The sequence below is a fragment of the Equus caballus genome, chromosome 29 (genome assembly GCF_041296265.1).
Source record: "Equus caballus isolate H_3958 breed thoroughbred chromosome 29, TB-T2T, whole genome shotgun sequence".
Lineage (NCBI taxonomy): Eukaryota > Metazoa > Chordata > Mammalia > Perissodactyla > Equidae > Equus > Equus caballus.
Window position 1 is genome coordinate 23,493,104 of NC_091712.1, and position 24,837 is coordinate 23,517,940.

The following is a 24,837-nucleotide window of genomic DNA, read 5'->3' on the forward strand; positions in this document are numbered from 1 at the left end:
CACTACCAATGCCTGCCTCAAAATGCTGTCTTGAGGATTAAATAAAATTACCAGTGAAAGTGCTTGGTCAGTGCCCTAAAAAGTTAGCTACTGTAAGAGGACTGGTACAAGCAATGGCAGGAGGGTCTCCTGGAAGAGGCCTTGCAGAGTGGAATGGACCAGCTCCGATGACTGGTGGGATATGTTGAGAAACAGGAGTTAAGCAATTGAAGAATCATTGATAATTCAACTTTTTAAATCTCTTCTTCCCCACCCTTCAAAACACACACACATGTGTGCACACACATACACACACCATCACAGTCACTCTATCATTCACAAAGATAGAGAAGCAAGGAGGAAAGGCTGGGGGGAAAAAGATTAGGATGTTTTTCTTCAAAAGGATATACTGGGAACACTAGAAGATTATCCATGTGAAGACAACCACTTGGAAGTTGAACGATTAGGTCTTGAACTCCAGACAAATGGTAGAGCTAGGGATATAGTTTCAAGGGTCATCGACTTTGACATAATAGTTAACTCAGTAGTAAGACAAAAAATAGTAAGTGAAAAGGTACAGACAAAAAAAAAAGAGCAAAGTAAAAAATCCCTGCATACAAACTGGTGAAGCCTGCCTGAATACACTGAAGCCCATTTAGGGGTCAAGAGGAAGAAGTTAGTGAATGAAGGGGGCTGAGGTGTGTTTCAACGTAGGCAAGGAATTTAGAAATGATAGTGTATGGAAATTAGGGTCTGTAAGACCACTCCTTGGTGTCAGATGCAGAGCTCAGAGAGAAGAGGTCTTGGAGGCAGTGACTGATTTGGGTATTAGGAAGTAATTTAAGACGCAGGGCCAATCCTGGAGAATGTGTTCTAAATGCAAATCTGGAAGCTGTCTACATATAAGTAAAAATTGAAGACATACAAGAGGGAGAGAACTGAATGATGGGAGCAGAGAATCTCAGGCAATAATCTTAAAGTACGTAAGAAGGTGGAGAAGCCCAGAAACTGAAAAAGCCACTGGTTTGATGAACAGGAAGTCATTGGTACCTTTTGAGAGCCACAGAAGGGAATGGCTCATGTTTGAGTTGTGCATTTGTGAATTACAAACCCTGTGAGTACATTCATAATTTTTGCAAAAGGGTCTGTTCCATAAGGTGAGCTCAGTCCCTTAGAAACTGAATTATCAAAGCTGCTACCTAATATAATGAAACAGAAGCCAGACAATTAAATCAGATGGGGGTGATTTGCACCCACGTGTAAAGAATCAGGAGCTGAATGTGTTCATTCCCAGCAGAGAACCACAAGTCTCATTAGACAGCCTAGCCTTAAAAGCACTCAGCTAGATGCTAAATGAAAAGTGGACCCACGTTTTCCTCACCAAGCATGTAGTGCATGCATGCTCCAAGGCCCACAGCCTTGGAGTCAACACCTTAGTTTATCATGGTTCCTGTGTAACACCACCACCATCATGAAACTGCTCTGGAGGGCTGACTGTTGTAGATCTAGAGGCTTACATTTTCATTTCTTGCGGGCAAGATATTAAATTCCTTGTTTAAGGAAAGTCTCAGAGGCCACCACAAAGTCCTGGTGGTGTGTTGTTTCGCCTCTGCTTGGTCCAACCAATGTTTTTCATGACAGGCGTGTTTATCGGTAATGAGCGGGCAGCTGGGAGGTCTGTCCCAGGCTGCCTATGGAGGCTGGTGAGTAAAGCTGAATGACATCAGGCACAGGGCTGCATGACGGACTCATGTGAGTAGTTATCATAAATTCCTTCTGGGCCATGCGCACATGGCAAACCTATGGGAGGATGGAGCTCCCCTAAGCCCACCGTGCAGCTTGGTTTAGTCTACACCAATTGGTCCTGGCTCTGGTCTCTATTTCTGTTCCTCACCGCGAGTGATGGAGCTATGCAGCTGCACTCAGACAGGGCTCAACAAAGCTTCCTTCCCTTTAATGGCAAGGCAGCCACCTTCATCGAAGGAGAGAGAATTCCAACCTCCAGAGCCAAAAGGTGAGGCTGAAGGAATTCCATGTCTCTTAGCTTCTGGAATCTGCGAATAGCGGCCAAGTTACTAACTCCAGGCGTGATTACACCTGGTTGGCTTTTACACTGCATTCTCTTTCTCATTTCTAAGTGTCTTCACTGAAACTAAAGCTTTCCTGTGGGTTGGATGGTGAACATTTGTTGTCTGCTCATCTGGGACAACAGTTGATTTTCTCAGATAAAAACTTGCTGTCTCAAGTAGGCTGTGGGTAACTCGGAAAGTGACCACCAGGGTCTTGTCTAAAAGTAGAAACAGAACAACTTTACGGAAACCCATAGCAAAAGTTCTGAATCCTAAGAGGCTTCATCCAGATGGATAATATTTGCTTCTCTCCATGCTCGCTGCTGGTCCTTATGTAGGGACCACATCTGCTTAAGAGTTAAAACAGGTGTCCTCCCCAGGCATAAATAGAATTTTCAGAGGCGATGCTGGGGCCCCTGAGTAGGCTCCGTGTAACAGAAACAGAACTCTGAGCACCACAAAACTCCAGTTTGAAGGCTAGACATATCGAAAAGTAAAGATACCCAAGGGAGCAAGACTCTTAAGAATGTCACCGAGAAGGAGAATAACGCAGCAATAAAAGGCAAAGGATACCGTAATATTCAGTCCCTGCTTCGTGATTCGCATGACTCAATCTGTCTACACCTGGTGCTGGTTTGCACTGAAAGCGTAACTGTCTAAAAATAAACCGCCAAATCCTAGGTTTTTCTGAAGTAGCAACACAGGCTTCACTTCAAATCACACATCGTTTCTCACATAAAAAAGCAGCAGTTGAGTCCGTAAGAGCCCTTTTCCTCCACAAGTGTAGGCTCTGATCCCACAATGTCATCACTCATATTCCAGTCCAGAATTACAGAGAAATTCTTCCAGCACTTTCTATTGGACCTCCTGGCCCCTTGGTCCTAAACTCACATACCCTGTGTGGTAGGCAGAACAATGATGCCCACATCCTAATCCTTGAAATTTCTAACTACAGGGGAAAGGGGGATTAAGGTTGCTAATCAGCTGACTTTAAATAGGGAGATTATTCTGGAGTATGGCGTGGGCCCAATGTAACCACAAGTGCCCTTAACAGTGTAAGAGGGAGGGTTAGAGGTGTGAGGATGGAGGCAGGGTCAGAGAGATGCTATTTTGCTGGGTTTGAAGATGGAGGCAGGGGACTGCAAGCCAAGGAATGCGGGCGGCCTCTAGAGGCTGGAAAAAAGGGAAACAGATTCTGTCTAGAGCTTCCAGAAAGAATGCTGATGCTCCCTTGATGTTAGTCCACTGAGACCCGGGTCGAACTTCTGACCTCTAGAACTGAAGGATAGTAAATCTGTGTCATTTTAAGCCACAAAATGTGTAATAACTTGTTACAACAGCAATAGAAAACTGATACAAACCATCAGAAATCAGAAACAGCTTCCCTTGAAGAACTCTACTACAACTCTGGGATAGACATTTCCTGTGTTTCTTTGGCCATAAAACCTATTAATTTATTTTTTTCTGGTTAAACTCCAGCATCCAGCTGAGTGCTGATCCTCAGAAAAGATGATATAAAATGGCATGGCACCTTCTAAATTTGTGTGTGTGGCAGGCGGGGTGGCGGGGGGGAGGTTAGGTACAGCTGGAGAAGCTAATCTTTTTTTTTTCCCTTCCATTTTTACTGCAGAGAAATGCAGCTCTATTGTTAGAAACTCAATCCCTTCCGAGTGGACCTGTGTTCATGTGATTTTAAAATCTGCCTTTTCAGTTTCTCTGTTCTTTTTTCTTCAAAACATCCCTGTATGCTTTGAATGTTTGGGTAATTTTCTGAGATGATCTAAATCTAGAGAATTTTAGCTCACAAATTGTGTATATTTTTGTACTATGCCCTCAACACGATTGAGATAAGATTTGATCATATTTAAAACAGTAAAGCAGCAAACAGTCGTGAATTAGAAGATGAATAATTTAATTAGAATGCTAGGACTTGGAATAACTGATGTAAGAACATGAATAGATTTTACAGGCAATTGTGCACAAGTTTTTCTTTCCCCATTTTTTTTTTGTATATTATTTTCCTTTAACTAGAGAAAAAATAGCAAGAGATCCTTTGAGTGAGTTAATGTATTATAGACCAAGGACCCTTTTATGTAAAGATTTTCAGGATCTCCCTGGAGTGAGGACATAACTAAACTCCATGCTTAGAGATGGATGGGGCTATGTCAGGCCCTATTTCAATCCCTTTGCCCCCAAAGACCAGGAAATCTGATTTCTCTACCAAGGAACAAATAATGAGTCATTAGACGAGATGAGTGACGAGAACCCCTAAAACCTAGTAGTGGGGGGAGATTACATCAGGAGCACATGCCAGAAGAAGGGATGGTTGGACCCACCGAATAAAATAAAAAATAGAACAGGAGCACTTACCCTCATGTCTCCATTCATAGTTTTCGGTGCGTGATTGAATGCATGTGCGGGATCCTTGTTGTACACTTTGAGGAGCGATCTATCCTGAATGTTCCTGGAATCAAAAGCATCAATCACTATGGCAGATGAAAGGAGCCTTACTCTGGGCATTTCCTTTGCCAGCCCTCAAGAATCGGGTAAAAGACATCAACAGACAATCCGGTGATTGTCTGCAATCAACCAGACAAAATGTTCTTTTATCATAAAATAGGCAACAATAAATGAGGAAAAGAAGAAAAATGACTTCAGCTTTTCTTTCCTTTTTTTTGTTCTTCAGGAAAGTATTTTTCTTTCCATGTCGTTCTCCACCCATAAATATCAGGCAGCGTGAACTTTCTTTCAAGATTCTGAGCGAGGAAAGCTAACACTTTAAGAAACAATAAAGCTCCAATATTTACAATACATTCAAAGAGATTTGGTTAATATTTAAATATTTAACTGTTTACTTTGCCCAAACACCTGCTTTTCTGCTTATCTCATGTAATGCACACAAATGAAAAATGCTTTTTTTCCTTCAAACGATTTCAGGAAGGGAAAAAAAAATGTAACTGCTGTCCAGAAAAAAAAGTCGCCCAAAGACCAAAACTAGTACCTTTACAATGGCTGTTTTCTTCCATAGTGAGTTTTTAAAAATACTTTTCTACAGACAAGTTGAATTACTGGACGTGCAGGGTATTTAGAAGGAGTAGCAGCAGATAAATTCTCTCACTTGTCTGTCTCTGCTTCTGAACCCACCATTCAGAGCCCTGGTCATACCTCAGGCAAAGGGCAAAGGTCCCACATCTTGCTCAGAGCCTACCTTAACTTATTTAAGACATATGAATGTCCATGAAGTCCTTCTCCCTCCGTATTCAGCTTTCATCAACACAAGGGCCACCCAAGGCACTTTCGGCCCCATCTACACTGTAACTCCTTCCAATGCGGGCGCGATGAGCTCAGGGAAGTGTGTGCAAGAAGATGCATTCCTTTCCTCCAGGTGCAGCCACACGTTTTGTGGGCTGATCGCAATCGGTGGGATTATTGGGTTATGTTTTTGTTTTAAACAAAGTGGAGGATTCTTGGACTAGTCTTGCTTCCTTCTTTAAATATCCGTCAGTAATTGCTTTGAAGCCACGACTAGCCCAAGCTTGCACGGTTGCTCCAGATTTCAATGAGCTCATTAGAAGTCTGCTTAAGGGGGAGCATGCAGTCCTTGTTACTAGACGGGGCCAGATTACCATGGAGGGGAGAGGTCACAGAAGGTGAGGATGTGGAGATTGACTAAAGGAACTTACCCTGTGGCTGAGGGGAAAAGACACAAGTGATGATATGAAGAAAGTGAAAATCTTACTTGAGCCACGAAAAAAACTTAGCGTGATTCTAGAGGTATTTAAAATATATGAGGTTGGTTTATGATTAATTTAGAAACATGTTCATCCATGATGAACCAACAGGAAAGGCCCAGATTGCATTTACCATGGCAACATTTACAACACAGAATTTCAACCTGAACGCTCTGTAGCTTTTCCTACGGAAACCCCAACACCATAATGAAATAGCCAAATGTTTAACAAATATACTCTCACTTCAAAAATACTGAAGGATGTGAAAGGAAATTTATCTTTGGGTTTAGAGGATTAAAGCCATTGGCTTCAGTTAAAATCTACATGATACAGGTTTTTAGCAGGGAGGGGACATTCTATATGATGCTGATGATGAGGATTTACTCTACAATTCAAAGAAAATATAACAGGCATTTTATGCATAAAAGCAGAGGAATAGAATAATTCTCTGGAAAGGACATGCACCTGATCATCTAGCATAAACATTATAGTCATCACCAAATAAAAACATTTGATCCACTTAAATACTTTTAGATGCATTCTTATATGTAACTCAAAACACTGAAAAATAAAATTATAGACAAATTTATAAATCAATGACTTTCCTCTTAGACATTTTAAATGAGATTTAAAAGAAATCAGGCTATTCGTGCTGCAGTGTAAGGATCAATTTTGCAAATATAGACATATTAACTGAAGATTATTAATGTTTGATTGCTTCTCTCAAGCACTGCTTGCATCTATTTTATCAACTGAGTTTGCATTAAGGAGGACCATTTCGGTTTGGAAGTTTTGGGGACCTCTTCTTCTTTCTCCTCCCTCCCACTTCTCTCTATGACTACTTCATGACACTCTCGAAGAATGTGTGCAGGAAGTCCTAGGAGTAATACTCTGAGGCTTGGGAAGCTTCTAGAATATCGTGACTCACTGTCATACTTTAAAAATTCTGCAAGACAGTGGGGTCCAATGGTTCATAATAACCTCATCAGCTTTGAGCTCCATAATCAAAAGTAGCTCCACGTAGTTCCATGTGTATTTATTATTACCCATTCCCTCGATTGCTCTAACTACAAACACAGTGAAATGGCACGTCCACGTGAAAACTCTCCATGGGATTTTGTTACTGCAAACACATTCTTTATATATAATGTGGTTACTTCATGTTTCAGTTTATGCTTTGCAAATTCAGAATTTTTTTGGTGACAGCTTGATTAATAATTTATTTCAGGAAACAAACATGAATTTTCTGCTACACATGAATATTTAACATGTTTTTAAAAAGCAGGGGGTATTGTGCAACAGAGGTGGCACCCACACCTGAGGGCATGTGTCAAACTTTGAAAGCCCTAAATTACTCACACACCTTGGCACACGCCTAAATATGTCATTTGTGATCATTGTCAGATATTTATCAGTTTACATTTATTATGCACTAGAGGCATACTTTTAAAAAGTGGTTCCCATTAATTCCATCATGAAGAAACAGGGCAGCCTGCTGTCTCCACGGGGAAGGGATCCAGAAATCCAGCCTGTGGCCCAGACGAGTTGGGGAAGGAACATTCTGAGGGAATGAAAAATTCTTGACCAAGAATGTGGACAGTCAGGTTTGGGGCTGGGCTTGGAAATGAACTGGCTGTGTGATCTTAAATAAGTCCCTGAACTTTGACGCATCTGAGTTTCTGGCCCCATAAAAGGAGAGGGCTGGATTATTCACTAAATGATTTTTTAAGTTCTAAAATGTTTAGAGGCTATACTAGTGACTGCTTGTTTGTGTTGATTTCAGTCTTTTTTCTCAGGGTTTTTGGCTGGGAGAGATCAGCTGCGTCCCTTTTGCTCTATACACAACACCACGACAGTCGAAAAAGATGCTTTTATCCACGCCACCTGCAATAGCATGAGTCCATTCAGTCTCATTTTAGAATACATTCTACTAGGGGCCCTGGAGAAAGCCCACCTGGAAGATGAGATCCTTTAGGAATGGCCAACTATTTAAGAAATGAATGGAAAGGAAGAATGTTTCTCAGCCTCTCTTCTCGTGGACAATAGCATAGAGTCCACTGTTTTATTCTAACTTGTTAGTGTAAATAATGGCTCCATGGTATCATTACCTAAAACATCTTGTCTATGAGGGAAAAGAGCACTGGAGAAAGAATTGGGAAAGTTCATCGTAAGTATGGCTTTCAACTCTTGGGATCTTGATCAAGTCTCTCCATCACCTTTCTGGCCTTAGTTTCCCTAACTCTTAGATAAACAGTGGACTGGATCATTTCTTACATTCTTTTCATATGTAACATGCAAAGACCTGTGTGGGAAAAGTCTGTCCTCACCTTTGGAAACCACACCTTGTAAGTGAATCATAGAAAACAAGATAGTGAATTCACACTTGTGTAAGGTAAGCCCGCCAATCAGGATAATAGCTATGCTTTCTTCATGGGACACGGAGAGATTAGGACTGGGTACAAACGGTGGCGATGGTAAATGCAATGTGGTGGACGCACACACGCAAACGATGTGAATACTCACCTTACATCATTTAATTCATAATAGACATTCCTGCTTTCATCTTTGATGTAAATGGCGACACTGGGCGACTCCAGCATTTTCATGGTGAGCTGCTGTGGAAAGGCACTTACAAAGAGAGCACGGATTGTGTCTGCACTTGTGATTTCATTCGGCATCCTGAGCTGCTTGGTTTCATCTCCATACTGGAGATAGAGAACCCCTGCATGAAAAATGAGCACAGCGATCAGTCAAGATCAAGACTCACGAAACAGGCAGCACAAGCTAAGCCACCTACGTCCTACCACAGGCAGGAATGTTCAGGACAAGCTCGGAAAGCATGTAACGAGAGATGATTGCTTGGAATTTCCAAGGAATGCACTCTCTAGTTATCACATAAATACCCACTTTTTCTCTTACAGTCCAGGCAGGTGTTAAAGAGGCTAATTTTCAACTGTTTTAAAACCAAAAAGACAAGACGCTAACCTCGGGTAGCCTAAAGCAAAAGGCAATACTTAATTCCCTTGAAAGGTGTATTTAGGAATGTGATCCCCTCATAGGGTGATTTTTTCCATGTCTTTCACTAACTAGAAACACATTCATTACAACAATGGTTAAGACACGTAGTTTAAGTCTTTACAGTCCATTCAGAAACATTTTAAGTGGAAATGCTACAATATTTCTATGGCTATAATACGTATTTATCGAATATTTATACCATATGAAACTATTTACAAGAAAAGAGTCTGGCATCCTAACATTTCAAGGTAGAAAATGGAACAAGTCAGTTATACAAAGAAAAACACAAGCACAGGATCAGAGCATTTTAGAGTTCCAGGGGGTATGTGGCTCCCACTGAACTGTGTCTCTCAGTATCCATGTCCCTGTGGAGTGTAGTATCTTCCCACATCGCATCCGGGCTTGGCCATGTGACTTGCTCTGGCCATTGGGACATTAGCAAGTGTGATGCAAAATGGAGGCTTGATAATTGCTTACATACTAGAGCTTGTCCTCTTGGTGAGTGTAGTCTTGGATGCTCCCTCATGGAGCCAAGCTTCTGTGCAGTCCAACTGAGCCACATAGGGAGGCCACATGGAGAAGAATGGAAGCCCTGACGGACAGCCCCCACTAAGTACCCATTCTACAGCCAGGACCACTGGCCAGTCATGTGGGTGCGCCATCTTGGGAGGGGAAGCCCCAGCCCAGGTTAGCTGCCCCACGTCACATGAAACAGAAATGAGACGCCCTCTCCAAGCCCTGCCCAAGTTGCAGAATCATGAGCAAATAAATAACTGTTGTTGTTTTAAGTCACTATGTTTAGGGTTACTTATTATTCAGAAATAAATAACTGAAACAACTATCGAAGATGCTGACATTTAATACGAATCCTACTTCCTGTGGGAACCTGCTGAGGAGGCATTTACCATCACCAGAGTAGGCTTTGGCAGGGGAGACGCGAAAGAAAATAGAATAGGACTTTCGGTTAAATATGGCAGTAACAAATTTATCTCTACCTCCTCCTGAAATTCCATTAAAATGACAACGAGGAATAAAAAGGCATAAATCAAAGAGTTGAGGGAATGAGAGGGGAAACAATAGCAGCCGGGAGAAAGCTGACACCTAAGTCTTCAAGGGGAGAACTCCACATAAAACATGCAGGCCTGGGAAGCTGGGGATCATGAGGCACCTGATCCTTCTGAAGGTAGGAATGCAGAGTGAGTGGACAATACAGGGCTGGATTGAACTTTCTGTTTTCTTTCCAATGGTGTAGCAACCTGCCTACATTTCCCTTTCTATCCCACTCAGCCAAGCGACTCTCAGTATCCACAGAAGATTGAAGAGGTCAAACCAAACAGACTGGATTCTAGCTCAACAGCACAGGGGAGGGCGGGTGAGGTGTCCTCTGACAGAATGTGGCAAAGGGCTGATGCCTCAGTCGGGAAACCGGAGGAACCCTCTTGACTAGCTAACCAGAAGAAACCAGCAGATTTTTGAGGGTGATGTTCAGGTTCTGTCTGGTCATCCATTGTGAAGCAGCCTGGATCATAGAGAAAAGCTTCCAGATTGTTCTACAACTGTGCCTCGCACATACATTAACAGACTCCTGGGACTAACAGACATTTCATAAAAGCCTCTAACGTGAAAGAAAAGATGAAAGTAAACAGAAAACAGAAACTCAGAAGAGATGAGACAGTCCAACAGAAGGAGAACATTTGGAAAGCAAGAGCGAGCTCTGGGAACCACGAGAGCAGAAATGAAAAATTCAGTGAAGAAGAAAAAGTGGATGAAATCTCAGAAAGTGGAGTAAAAAGACTAATGGATGAGAAAAGGGTGAAATCCTGTAAGAAAAATAGAGAATTATTTCAGAGCATCTCAATTCCTTATAATGGGGATTTGGGTAAAAGAGATCAGGAAAGGGGCCGGCCCAGTGGCGTAGTGGTTAAGTCTGTGCACTCTGCTTTGGCGGCCTGGGGTTTGCCAGTTTGGATCCTGGGCACAGACCTACACCACTCATCAAGCCATGCTGTGATGGTGTCCCACGTAGAAGAACTAGAAGGATTTACACCTTGGATATTCAACTATGTGCCGGGGCTTTGAAGAGAAAAAACCAAAAAAAAGAGATCAGGAAAAACAGACAAGTTTTACAAAAAGTATTATAAGAATTTTTTCCCCCAAAACTGAAGGATATAAGCTTGGAAATTGAAAATGTTCATGAAATGCTCACCACACCCAGGTTTGTCACTGAGACATTCCAGATGGCAGAGGGAAAACAGAGGTTCCTACAAGTTCCTGAGGATGGGGAGAAAAGTCACAAAGGAAGGATCAGCAGTCAGAAAGGCATTAGTTTTCTCAACAGCAACCCAGAAACTAAAGGCAAGGGAGAAACAGCCTCGAAAATCTGGGAGGAAATACTTTTGATTGTAGGTCCACATCCATCCAAATAATCAATCAGGCCTTTATTAAAGTCCACTTCTCAGTGAGGCCTTCCTGCACCACCTCATCCAAAATTTCAGCACCCTTTCTCCCTAATATTTCACACCCCATCCTTGCTTCATTTCTGTTCCTGAGCACTTTTCACTATACACTACAATTCATATTTTAATTATTGCTATTGTTTATTGTCAGCCTCTCCCTTTAGAATGTAAGCTTCATGAGGTCAGGGATTCCTTTTTTAACTTTTTTTGCTGTTCTTCACCACGGTATCATTAGTACCCGTGATACTGTTATGTAGTAGGTTCTTAAGAAGTGTTTGTTGAATGAATGAATGAATGACGTCATTTCAATATCCAAAAGGAATGTTCAGTTGGGATCTACCCAAGCTATAAGAGCTTTTGCTACATGATATAAACAGCCTAGTAATCTCATTCCTGGTTTGTATACACACTAGAAATACATTCTGAAGTGGCTGCTTCCTTGACTGGAGTGGTCCTTTTGCATCGAGCATAAGCAGCTCAATTTCCCCTCTCCACCCATCACAGTATTGACCCTCAGCTTCTTCAGGGAGCTAGTCTTACAGGATGTCCATGCTGTCACACATTTTTCAGAGCACAGAAAAAAACTTCCAAGCTTGTCTGATCACAGATGGTGTAATGTTTTCTCCCCAAGGAGGAGATGTGGTGACTGTCCCATGTGATTGTTAATGCACATCAAAAGGCCAAAGCCACTCTTGAGGTCTGGGTCCCAAACATGCCTGGGTGAGGCCCCTACAGATGGGCCACTTACGGCCTCACTACAGTCAACTATCCCAGCCTCACTCGGCCAAAGGGCCTGGTTGTCAGCCCCACATCTGCATTCTGTACGTGTGTGTGCTTGAAATAGAATTTGTAGGCTCCGGGTGAAAAAAAAAATGGGCCTAAACTATGGTTACCTCAGGGTCTGGCTGGTGCAGCTGCCAGCTGGATACACAAGTCCAGTTAGAGATCATGAAAATCTGGAGAAGATGGGAAAGAAGCCTTCACTAACAGAGCAGAGTAGACTTTTGACACTTGCTTCAGTTTGCTTTCTCAATTCAGGAAAGGTATTTAGAAATGCTTAAACTCAGAAGGAATTCTCTTAATATACGATGGCGTTTTATTGGCACGGTGAGGACATTCTGCATGTTCTGGCACATATCCCTAGCTCTGAGTTAGTGCTGGCTGCTCCAGACTCACAGAGGAAGTCTGAAGGACGTTGGATCATAAACTCTTTTTTTATGATGAAGGCAAGAGGACAGGGAAATGCATTTATGGGATGTCTGCTATGTGTCAGAAATGGTACGCATGTCTTTCATTTAATCAGCATGGCATCTCTTGTCAGGGTGGTGGTACGTCTTTTTACAGATAGGGAGAAGAAAGCTCAGAAGGTCCAAGTAACTTTCCTAAAAGTCACAGCTAGTAAATGGTTTAACTAACTTATACATCCAGTTCTGTCAATGCGCAGAACCCATGATCTCTCCCTTGACGCATACAGCCTCTGAAATTCCGCATTTAGCCACATCCATCTCCTCCAACCTTCTCTCTGGGCGATCTTAGCTGTCCTCACACTTTTAGCCTGACCATCTGCTTGAAGATGTTGAAGCATGATGGGGGCAGCTCAGAAAAAAGATTCCTGTCTTTAAGTCAACTGAAGTAAATGCTGACACACGGTTAGAAACGATCCACCTGCTGGGGCGAGCGGGCGAAGGCGCAGAGCTCTGAAAGCAAGAGTGTTGAAATGAACCTCGCAACACTGGGGGCCCCCCTGCGAAGCCTGAAAACTCAAGAATTCTTCTACCTCAGCGGCTCTGCAAAGGCAGTATGCATTTTTCACCAAGAACTCTTGGCTTCCTTTTACAAAAAACCAAGCACACTTGGCAGGTCACACTTAGGCGATATACATCCTCATAATCGTTTGAATCTCAGAATCAGTTCCAGAATGTGGGACATCTAAAATATTCTTTATCTTAATATGCTATGCAAGGATTTTCACAGTGTGACCTTGCTATGGATGGAATGCTTGTGCTCCTCCAAAATTCATGTTAAATCCTAGTCCCCAGTGGCATAGTATTTGGAGGTGTGGCCTCTGGAAGGTAATTAGGTCATGAGGGTGGAGCCCCCCGATGAGATTAGTACCCTTAGAAGAGACATGGAAGAGCTTGTTTTCTCTCTTTGCTCTCTGCCATGTGAGGATGCAATGAGAAGATGGCCATCTGCAAACCAGGAAGTGGGCTCCCTGCAGATACCAGATCTATACACATCTACACTCCATGCTGTGCCATTGGCTTGGGTGACCTTGCCACCATTTCTTTGTTTGGCACCCACATCACCTCCTCTGAGCAGTCTTCCCTAAACATTCCTCCACCACTTTTCCATTAAGAATTGAAGAGTTAATTTTTCTCACGTTGTTTTTTACTAAAATTGCAAGCATGGCTTCTAATTTTGCATTCTGGTTAGCTGAATTCATCAGATGGCAATATATCGTAAAGTGTTAGGCACACAGTAGATGCTCAAATCTCTTTTAGTTGAAATGAATTCAATTCTCCCTGTAACATGGCCAAGTTAATATGATGTATGCTTGCCTTCTGGAACGCCTTCTACAATTTCCCCTAAACAGCATTTTCCGCAGGCAGATGATGTTGACAATTCCAAATGACCTAAATTCCTCAGTTTCTCCAAATTCACTTAAGATTATGCAAATCAATCCTTGCATTACAACTATGGCAAATGGCTAATGCCTTAAAAATCTAAGGAGCTCTTACAGTACTTTCTGATGGGAAACGAAAAGTTTTCAACTTAATAAGAAAAATATAAACATTAAAATAATAAGATAGCTTTTTACGCCTATGGAATTGGCAAAGATTTTTACAATAAAATAAAGTGTTGACAAGGGTTGGGAAAATGAGTTCTCTCACATACTACTATTGGGAAAGTAAACTGATACCACTTCTCTGAAGAGTTATTTGTCAATATTTGTCAACAGCCCCCAAAATATACATATGGTTCGAGCCAGTAATTCTACTTCTGCACATTTATGCACAGAGATGTACTCACCAGGATGCTCAACAAAGCATCATTTGTAAGAATAATATGGGGGCGAGCTCAACATTAGAGGATTCATTTAAGAAACCAATTCATTGGAATACTATGCTGTTATTAAAGGGAATTCTAAAAGAACATGGCAATGAGAAAAAAATTTCATTTTGTTAAGTGGCAAAGTATGTTATAAAACAGAAAGGAACTAGATTTTTTTTTTTTTTTTTTTAAAGATTGGCACCTGGGCTAACAACTGTTGCCAATCATTTTTTTTTTTTTCTGCTTTATCTCCCCAAACCCCCGCTATACATAGTTGTATATCTTAGTTGCAGGTCCTTCTAGTTGTGGAGGAACTAGATTTTTAAAAATCAGTTAGTCACTTTGATGGCAGTGATGGATCAGGTTTTGTGGGGCCTGAAACTTATACAGTTTTGAGAGACCTCTTTAAGAACAAGAATACAAAGTTAGAAACATAAAATTCAGTATGAAAGTTACTTACTTATTATAGAGGCCCGAACCTTGGTTTCATCAGGCTCACGGTTGAGTCTACCTACTTGATGAATGTACACCAAAATGTCAAGAGTGGTTGTCTTTGGGTGGCGAGTTCATGGGTGATAATGTTCTCTTTTTTATGCTTTTCTGGATCTGCTATACTTTCCAAAGCAAGTATGCTTTGATTTGATCATCTTAAAAGATAATCCCTGCAGATCTAAAGAGACTGGCCAATTAGGATCCTACTCAGTTAACTGGCTAATTTTTTTTAAGCCAGAAGAGATGGGTCAGGGGAGGCTGCTCATAGAAAAACTTTCAGTGGAGGTGGTAGAATGTAAATTGGCATCTGAAATGGGGAAGATATTGGTATTTAATAAGCAAAAGATTCCAGTATAGTTAATACAGTGGTGTATTCTTAAGAGACTGAATTCAAAAGTCTTAAGATTTTTTTAAAAAGTGTAATGCACTGAGAGGTACCTTAGAGGGACCTGTAGAAATGGCATCTTTCATTCACTCTGGACAAGCCCCTATGGTGTGCCAGGTACTGTGCCAGGAATGGGAGGTACTGGATAAACTTATGGCCACCCCCTGTGTTCTAACCCCTACTGTGGTTCCATAAATGACACTGTTCTTTAGAAGGTAGCAATTTATGCCCAACACCAGCTGACAGTTTGTTTCAGACACAGCAGCAATTTGAAGACAAGGCCATGTCTGTTCCTTGAAAAGATCCAGCATGCCCTCTGATGTCGGGAAATTTTCACATCCTAGAGAGAACTTACACTGCCACGTCCCTTCTTAGGGAATAGCTTTTCAAGTAAGTGACAAAGCAGGACGGTGAAGGTTGCCTTGCAAGGAAGAAAAAGATAATAGAAAATTTATTCTCCACGGAAAGTCCGGATGCTCTTTATTTTTGGAATGATTTTACTCTCAGATTTCAGTATCTTTGCCTTGAGTAAACACCAAATCTTTGCTGCAGCATCTGAAAAGGACTCTATCAATCAGATATTTTCTTATTTCACTCAGATACTTGATATTCAAAGACAACGTAAGGCTTCAAGTTTTTTAACTAATTGTCTTCTATTAGTTTTCACTCAGATACTTGATATTCAAAGACAACGTAAGGCTTCAAGTTTTTTAACTAATTGTCTTCTATTAGTTTTAACTGAGGAACTATGGAGACCCTCTGGAAAGTCTTTAAAGGAGAGTCTTTATGAGAGGGACTCAAAACTTTCAGGCCATAGCAATTCTAAGCCAAATTCTAATTTAGAATATGCTTTAAAGGGTCATGACTGTGGAGCACCCTGCGTTAGCATCATGAAAGAACATATTAAAAACAATAAGTTTGTAGGAAGTTAAATATGGTAGAGTCTTGCTCCATCCACTAACCTGACAGACAGCAGTCACTGGACAGAGACCCTGTTTGGAGGCATTCTCAACACAAAGTCTTAGTAATAGCACCTGAGTGCTTAATCCTTTAACTTTGTTTTGTTCTAGACCAATTGGTACAGTTGGGACTCAAGTGAAATGATAATACCACTGAAGTGAGCATCCCAAGGCATTTCTCTAAAAAAATGCCTTCAAGAATTTGTTGATGACTTCTGGGATTCAAGCTGTGGTGAAGACCCTAATGTCTAAGATGCTGATTTCTGGTGCTCCGATCCCGGTCATTCCCAACGAGTCTTACTGTCCTTTTACGTGGATAGGGAGAAACTTGTCTATGAAGAAGGTACAATGCAAAGTCACTACAGAACCTACAGCAAAATCAACCTAGTCAGTAATTTAATCTTAAAGGTTATTCAACAATTCAAGTAGAAAGCATCATAGGCAAACGCTGTGAGAAACACTGTAACTGATTGTGGGCGTGCTACAACCGTAATTGAATTCTCTCTTACACTTAAGGTGAACTGTCGGTTACATTAAACATGGCAGTGTCAACTCATTTTTTTAAGGCTGGATGTTAGGAAAGTAGTAAAAGAAAAGACTTCAAATTTAAATGCAAACCCCTAAGTAAAATATTGGAAAGCAAGTCTAGCAATGTATGAAAAAACATATCATGACCAAGAAGAGTTTATCTCAGGGATGTAAGGATAGTTTAACATTAGAAAGTTTAATCTCAATACTTTCTGCAATAACAAATGAGTAAAGAGAAACTATGCAACAATCTTGATAGTGTCAGAAAAATGTTAAGGAAAACCTATAACACATTCATAGTTTTTCAAAAGCCAATAATTTAAGAATTAAAGAGAACTTTCTTAACTTGGTGAAAAGTATCCACCAAAAGTCTCCACCAAGCATAATGCTTAATGATGAAATGTTAGGAGCCTTCTCTTTAAGTTCAGAATTTTCGCTATCATTGCATCTGAAGTCCTAACTAGCACAGTTAATAGAAGAAAAAGAAATAGGGGCCAGCCCTGTGGCCTAGTTGTTAAGTTCGACGCGCCCAGGTTTGGTTCCCGGATGCAGACCTACACCACTCATCAGTGACCATGCTGTGGCAGCAACCCACATACAAAATAGAGGAAGATTGGCACAGATGTTAGCTCAGTGTGAAACTTCCTCAGCAAAAGAAAAAGAAATAAAAGGCATATGGATCAAAACTGTGATCATTCTCAGATGATATAACAGAGAATGCAAGGAAACCTGTAGACACACTATTAGAACTAATAAGTATTCAATATGACTGACTGATATACAATCAATGTATAGACTCAACAGCAACCTCAAATACTAGAAAAAATTAGGAAGTATAGTTTAATAAAAATAGATCATTTGTAATAACAGTATGGCAATTTCAAAGAACAACAATAAGAGGGAGTTACTTGCCCTACCAAATATCAACACTATTAAAACAGTGTGGTTCTGGCACAGGGAAAGAACAAATGGGAACTACAGAACAAAACTGAAAGCCTAGAAAAAGACGCAGGTTTTACGAAAGCTTGATATAGGACAGAAGTGGTGGTAAGATCCATGGAGAAATGACTATTCAATAAATAGTGTCAGGAAAATTGGTTCTCCATATGGAAAAAGTAAAAAACAGATCCTTTTCTTACACCATAAGTAAAATAAATTCCTGACGGACTAAAGACCTGTGTGTAAGAAGTTAAACTATGGAACTTAAAAAACAAAACATGGTGTCGTCTCCTGGCATATGGATATAGGGAGAGACTTCTAAAAGAAACAAAAGTCATAAACCATAGAGAAAGATAGTGCTTCATTATACTACATTAAAATGAATTTTTTGTACTACAAAGGATATTGTAGACAAAGTAAAGAAGACAAACCACAGTCTGAGGGAGGATATTTATAACTCACAGACTCTACCAAGGAGCAGTATTCAGAATAACTAAAGAACCCTTATAAATCAATAAGAAAATAGGAAGTGGACAATAATGGATAACCCAAAATGGATACAAATAGGCAACTCATAGAGGAAGAAACCTCAACAGCCAATAAACACACAAATGCCCAACCTCACTACTAACTATGAAATAAAAATTGAATCAGTGACATACTATTTTATACTCATCAGCTAGGCAAAAGTCAGTAAATCTAATAACCTCAAATATTGGCAAGGTCATGGGAAAATGGCGTCTGTTATTCATTGCTGGTGGGAGTGTAAATTTGCACAATCACTTTGGGACACCTAGTAAGCTGAAGATGTGCATCCCATAACCTGGCTATTTCTTTTAAATTATCCATCACAGATGAAAATCTCATGTGTGCACACTTATTCCAGGATGCTCATTGGAGCACCATTTCTCACTGATTTGTTCTTGTTAGTTTATTCATATAATGGAAAGTAAGAGCAGTTACAATGAATGACGTAGAACCACATCTATCAACATGGATAAATCTCAAAAACATTAAGTTGAGATCCAAGGTGGTGGCGTGAGCAGACTTCTTTGTCTCTCCCCCTTCGAATCTACAACTAATTGGACATTCATCACTTGAGAAAGGATATCTATATAGCATCTCAGGACGTCAGAGAGACCCACACTGCTATACATCGGAAGGCCGACGGACTTCCCTCCGGGAGGAGGTGGAGATAGGTGAAAACTCTCCAACCCCGACCCCCGAACAGCCTAGAGCCTGCGGGCGGCTTTCTTCCAGCGGATGCCCCCAGAACATCGCTGCACGCCAAGGGCAGGAGGGAGCGCACACCAGAAGAGTGACGGTGGAAACAGGTGAACAGAGCCCTACCTAAGCCCCCCGCAATTACACCTGAGCCCAGAGGGAAGCTCCAGAGTTACACACTGGAGGCGGTGGGGAAAACCCCTACCCGCCATTAGCGGAGAGGTCCAGCCCAGCATCCACAACGCCTGGGGGCTCCCGGAGAGAATCCCAAATGGCGCGCTGGCCAGCCAGCTGCCGCCGCTGGCTCCTCTGACCAGGCTTTCGCCCGGGAGGGGCTCGGGATTACCGGAGATCCCCTGGGAGAGGTCTGGGGCTGGGTGGAGCTCCAGCAGCTGGCTACGCGGCCTGGGGGAGAAACTCTGAAGTCCCGGCCGGGCAGCAGGCAGGGTCTTTGCCTGCCATTATCGGAGAGGGCCCGCCCAGCCTCCACAATGCCTGGGGGCTCTCCCAAAAGGCGCGCTGGCCTGCCAGCTGCTGCGGCCGGCTTCTCTGACCGGTCTTTCGCCCGAGAGGCTCGGGACTACCGGAGATCTCCTGGGAGAGGTCCGGGGCTGGGTGGAGCTCCAGCGGCTGGCTACGCAGCCTGGGGGAGAAACTCTAGAGTTCAGTCCCGGCAGCAGGCAGAGTCTTTCCCTGCCATTACTGGAGAGGCCCCACCCAGCACCCACAATGCCTGGGGGCTCCCAGAGAGAATCCCAAAAGGCGCGCCAGCCCGCCAGCTGCCGCCGCCAGCTCCACTGACTGGGCTTTCACCCAGGAGGGGCTTGGGACTACCGGAAATCTCCTGGGAGAGGACCGGGGCTGGGTGGAGCTCCAGCAGCTGGCTACGCAGCCCGGGGGAGAAACTCTAGAGTTCCGTCCTGGCAGCAGGCAAAGTCTTTACCGGCCATTATCAGAGAGGCCCCGCCCAGCATCCACATGCTGGGAGGGTCCCAAAGAGGAGAATCCCAGGCAGGGCAGCAGCCGACCAGCTGCCACTGAACTCAAGGTATCCGGCTATCCCCCAGACAGAGCAATGGGCTCCCCGAGATCCTAGGGGAGAGAACTGGGGCTGGGTGGAGTTCCAGCAAACCGGCTCTGTGGCCCAGGGGGAAGCTCTACAGTCTCACAGAAGCCTCAGCGATAGCCTCTGCACAGCACTAGTAGAGAGCACCTATACAGCAACCACAAGGCTGGAAGACCCTGGGACAAAAGTAGCATAGCTAGGTGAGCTAACCACAGACTGTAGAAAATGCCCATAGCTCTGCTGTGACCCATAGTGGACAAGCGAGATTTTGTGGGCACCGACAGTGACAGAGCTGCAGATATAAGTGATCCTGCCCCTGGCCGCTGGGAAAGCCCATAACACTGCTGCAGAACCTAAGGAGGGACCACGTCTAGGTGGTCTGCAACAGTAGGCACCAGCAGTCTGAAGCCACCCTGTGACGGCCTCCACAGCTGAAGAGGGAACCCACAGGATCACTGTGACTGCGAGGAGGGGCCCAGGCCCAGTTAGCAACAGCTGATAGGGTTCCTGGTTGGAGCAGTATAAACAGCTGTCCCCCCACCACACCAGTAGAAACAAGTGGAAGCAGTAACTAAACTCTATCTCTATGAGGAGGCAGAAATCTACACCATCAAGCAATATGAAAAAATACATTAAATCTCCAGAACAGAAGGAAAATGACAAACACACAGAAAACAATCCCAAAGACGATGAAATATACAACCTAAATGATGATGACTTCAAAACAGCCATCATTAAAAAACTCAATGAGTTAAAGGAGAATTCAGATAGACAACTCAACGAGTTCAGGAGCTATGCCACAAAAGAGTTCGATACTATAAAGAAGAACCAAACAGAAATACTGGAAATGAAGAACACAATAGAGGAGATTAAGAGAAATCTAGATGCACTGAACAGTAGGGCCGATAATATGGAGGAAAGAATTAGCAATTTGGAAGATAGGAATATAGAAATGCTTCAGGCAGAGGAGGAGAGAGAGCTAAGACTAAAAAGAAATGAAGAAACTCTCCGAGAATTATCTGATGCAATTAGGAGAGGCAACCTAAGGATTATAGGTACATCAGAGGGAGAAGAGAGGGAGAAGGGGGCAGAAAGCCTATTCAAAGAAATAATGGCTGAGAACTTCCCAAACCTGGGGAGAGAGATGGAACTTCATGTGACAGAAGCCAATAGATCTCCAAACTTTATCAATGCAAGTAGACCAACCCCAAGACATGTAGTAGTGAAGCTAGCAAAAGTCAACGACAAGGAGAGAATACTAAGGGCAGCCAGGCAGAAGAATTAACCTACAAAGGAACCCCCATCAGGCTTTCAGCAGATTTCTCAGCAGAAACTTTACAGGCTAGAAGAGAGTGGAATGATATATTCAAAAATCTGAAGGACAAAAACCTGCAGCCAAGAATTCTCTACCCAGCAAAAATATGTTCAAATACGATGGAGAAATAAAAACTTTCCCAGATAAACAAAAATTAAGGGAGTACATTGCCACCAAACCTCCTCTTCAAGAAATGCTCAGGAAAACCCTCATTCCTGAAAAATCAAAAAAAGGAAAGGGACTACAAAACCAAGAGCAAAGGAGATAAGTAGAAGGACAACAACAGAGAGTAGCAGCTCTCCATCAGAACAGACTAAACCATGGGACGAGAAACAAAGGAAATTGAAGAGAACTGGAAAACAAGACATAAAATGGCAGCGGTAGGCCCCCACATTTCAATAATCAAAAGACACAGAGTGGCAGGATGGATCAAAGAACAAGACCCAACAATATGCTGCCTCCAAGAAACACACCTCAGCCCCAAAGACAAACACAGACTCAGAGTGAAGGGATAGAAGACAATACTCCAAGCTAATAAGGAACAAAAGAAAGCAGGTGTTGCTATACTAATATCAGAGAAAATAGACTTCAAAGCAAAACAGGTAAAGAAAGACAAAGAGGGACAGTATATAATGATAAAAGGGACTCTCCACCAAGAAGACATAACACTTGTAAATATATACACACCCAACACAGGAGCACCAAAATTTGTAAAGCAACTCTTAATAGAACTAAAAGAAGACATCAACAACAATACTATAATAGTAGGGGACCTCAACACCCCATTAACACCAATGGATAGAACATCCAGACAGAAAATCAACAAGGAAATTATAGAATTAAATGAAAAATTAAACCAGATGGACTTAATAGATATATATAGAACACTTCATCCAAAAACAGCAGGCTACACATTCTTCTCAAGTGTGCATGGAACATTCTCAAGAATAGACCATATTTTGGGAAACAAAGCAAGCATCAATAAATACAAGAGAGTTGAAATAATATCAAGCATCTTTTCTGATCACAATGCTAAGAAACTAGAAATCAACTACAAGAATAAAGCAGAGAAAGGTGCAAAAATGCGGAGACTAAACAACACGCTACTGAACAAACAATAGATTATTGAAGAAATTAAAGAAGAAATCAAATATTATCTGGAGACAAATGAAAATGAGAACACGTCATACCAAATCATTTGGGATGCAGCAAAAGCAGTCCTAAGAGGGAAATTCATTGCAATACAGGCTTACCTCACAAAACAAGAAAAAGCTCACATAAGCAACCTCAAACAACACCTAAGAGAATTAGAAAAAGAAGAACAAACAAAGCCCAGAGTCAGTAGAAGGAGGGAAATAATAAAAATAAGAGCAGAAATGAACGATATTGAAACTAAAAAGACAGTAGAAAGGATCAATGAAACAAAGAGTTGGTTCTTTGAAAAAATTAACAAAATCAACAAACCCTTGGCCAGACTCACCAAGAAAAGAAGAGAGAAATCTCAAATAAATAAAATTAGGAATGAGAGAGGAGAAATCACAACAGATACCAAAGAAATACAAGGGATCATAAGAGAATACTATGAAAAACTATATGCCAACAAATTGAACAACCTAGAAGAAATGGACAAATTCCTGGACTCTTACAACCTCCCCAAACTGAACCAGGAAGAAATGGAGAATCTGAATAGGCCAATCACAAGTAAAGAAATAGAAACAGTAATCAAAAACCTCCCCAAAAATAAGAGTCCAGGACCAGGTGGCTTCTCTGGAGAATTCTACCAACCATTCAAAGAAGACTTAATACCTATCCTTCTCAAACTATTCCAGAAAATTGAGGAAGATGGAGTACTCCCTAACACATTCTATGAAGCCAACATCACTCTGATCCCCAAACCTGACAAGGACAACACAAAGAAGGAGAACAGGCTGATATCACTGATGAACATAGATGCAAAAATCCTCAACAAAATTCTGGCAAACCGAATACAGCAATACATCAAAAAGATTATACACCATGATCAAGTGGGATTTATACCAGGGACACAGGGATGGTTCAACATCCGCAAGTCAATCAACGTGATACACTACATTAACAAAATGAGAAACAAAAACCACATGATCATCTCAATAGATGTAGAGAAAGCATTCGACAAGATCCAACACCCATTTATGATAAAAACCCTCAATAAAATGGGTATAGAAGGAAAGTACCTCAACATAATAAAGGCCATATATGACAAACCCACAGCCAACATTATACTCAATGGACAAAAACTGAAAGCCATCCCTCTGAGGACAGGAACAAGACAAGGGTGCCCATTTTCACCAATCCTATTCAACATAGTACTGGAGGTGTTGGCCAGAGCAATTCGGCAGGAAAAAGAAATAAAAGGACTCCAAATAGGCAATGAAGAAGTAAAACTCTCACTGTTTGCAGACGACATGATCTTATATATAGAAAACCCCAAAGAATCCATAGGAAAACTATTAGAAACAATCAACAGCTACAGCAAAGTTGCAGAGATAAAATCAACATACATAAATCAGTAGCATTTCTATACACTAACAATGAACCAACAGAAAAAGAACTCAAGAACTCAATCCCATTCACAACTGCAACTAAAAAAATAAAATACCTTGGGATAAATTTAACCAAGGAAGTGAAAGATTTATACAATGAAAACTACAAGACTTTCTTGAAAGAAATTGACGACGACATAAAGAGATGGAAAGACATTCCATGCACATGGATTGGAAGAATAAACATAGTTAAAACGTCCATACTACCTAAAGCAATCTACAGATTCAACGTTATCCCAATCAGAATCCCAAGGACATCCTTTACAGAAATTGAACAAAGAATCCTAAAATTCATATGGGGCAGCAAAAAACCACGAATTGCTAAAGCAATCCTGAGTAAGAAAAACAAAGCCGGAGGCATCACAATCCCCGATTTCAAAACATACCACAAAGCTACAGTGATCAAAACAGCATGGTACTGGTACAAAAACAGGTGCACAGATCAATGGAACAGAATTGAAAGCCCAGAGATAAAACCACACATCTATGGACAGCTAATCTTCGACAAAGGAGCAGAGGGCCTACAATGGAGAAGAGAAAGTCTCTTCAACAAATGGTGCTGGGAAAACTGGACAGCCACGTGTAAAAGAATGAAAATCGACCATTCTTTTTCACCATTCACAAAAATAAACTCAAAATGGATCAAAGACCTACAGATTAGGCCTGAAACAATAAGTCTTCTAGAAGAGAATATAGGCAGTACACTCTTTGACATCAGTTTCAAAAGAATCTTTTCGGACACTATAACTCCTCAGATGAGGGAAACAATAGAAAGAATAAACAAATGGGACTTCATCAGACTAAAGAGTTTCTTCAAGGCAAGGGAAAACAGGATTGAAACAAAAAAACAGGCCACTAATTGGGAAAAAATATTTACAAGCTACTTATCCAACAAAGGATTAATATCCATAATATACAAACAACTCACACAGCTTAACAACAAAAAAACAAAGAACCTGATCAAAAAATGGGCAGAAGACATGAACAGACATTTCTCCAAAGAAGATATAAGTAGGGCCAATAGACACATGAAAAGATGT

The 24,837-nt window shown here is 41.6% G+C and overlaps 1 protein-coding gene across 36 annotated transcripts in view; it reads right to left on the reverse strand.

Annotated features, from left to right (window-relative positions):
• Window positions 1-24,837, reverse strand: part of KIAA1217 — a 711,513-nt gene that overhangs the window by 88,920 nt on the left and 597,756 nt on the right. For 35 of the 36 annotated variants that reach the window (XM_070254925.1, XM_070254899.1, XM_070254896.1 and 32 more), the window contains 2 exons: window positions 8,303-8,501; window positions 4,419-4,512 (listed from right to left, as the gene is read on the reverse strand). In XM_070254925.1, coding sequence (XP_070111026.1) covers window positions 4,419-4,512; window positions 8,303-8,501 — 293 coding nt within the window. Of the gene's footprint in view, window positions 1-4,418; window positions 4,513-5,256; window positions 5,453-8,302; window positions 8,502-24,837 lie in introns of those variants that run through there. The other variant, XM_023632151.2, reaches the window with a different exon arrangement.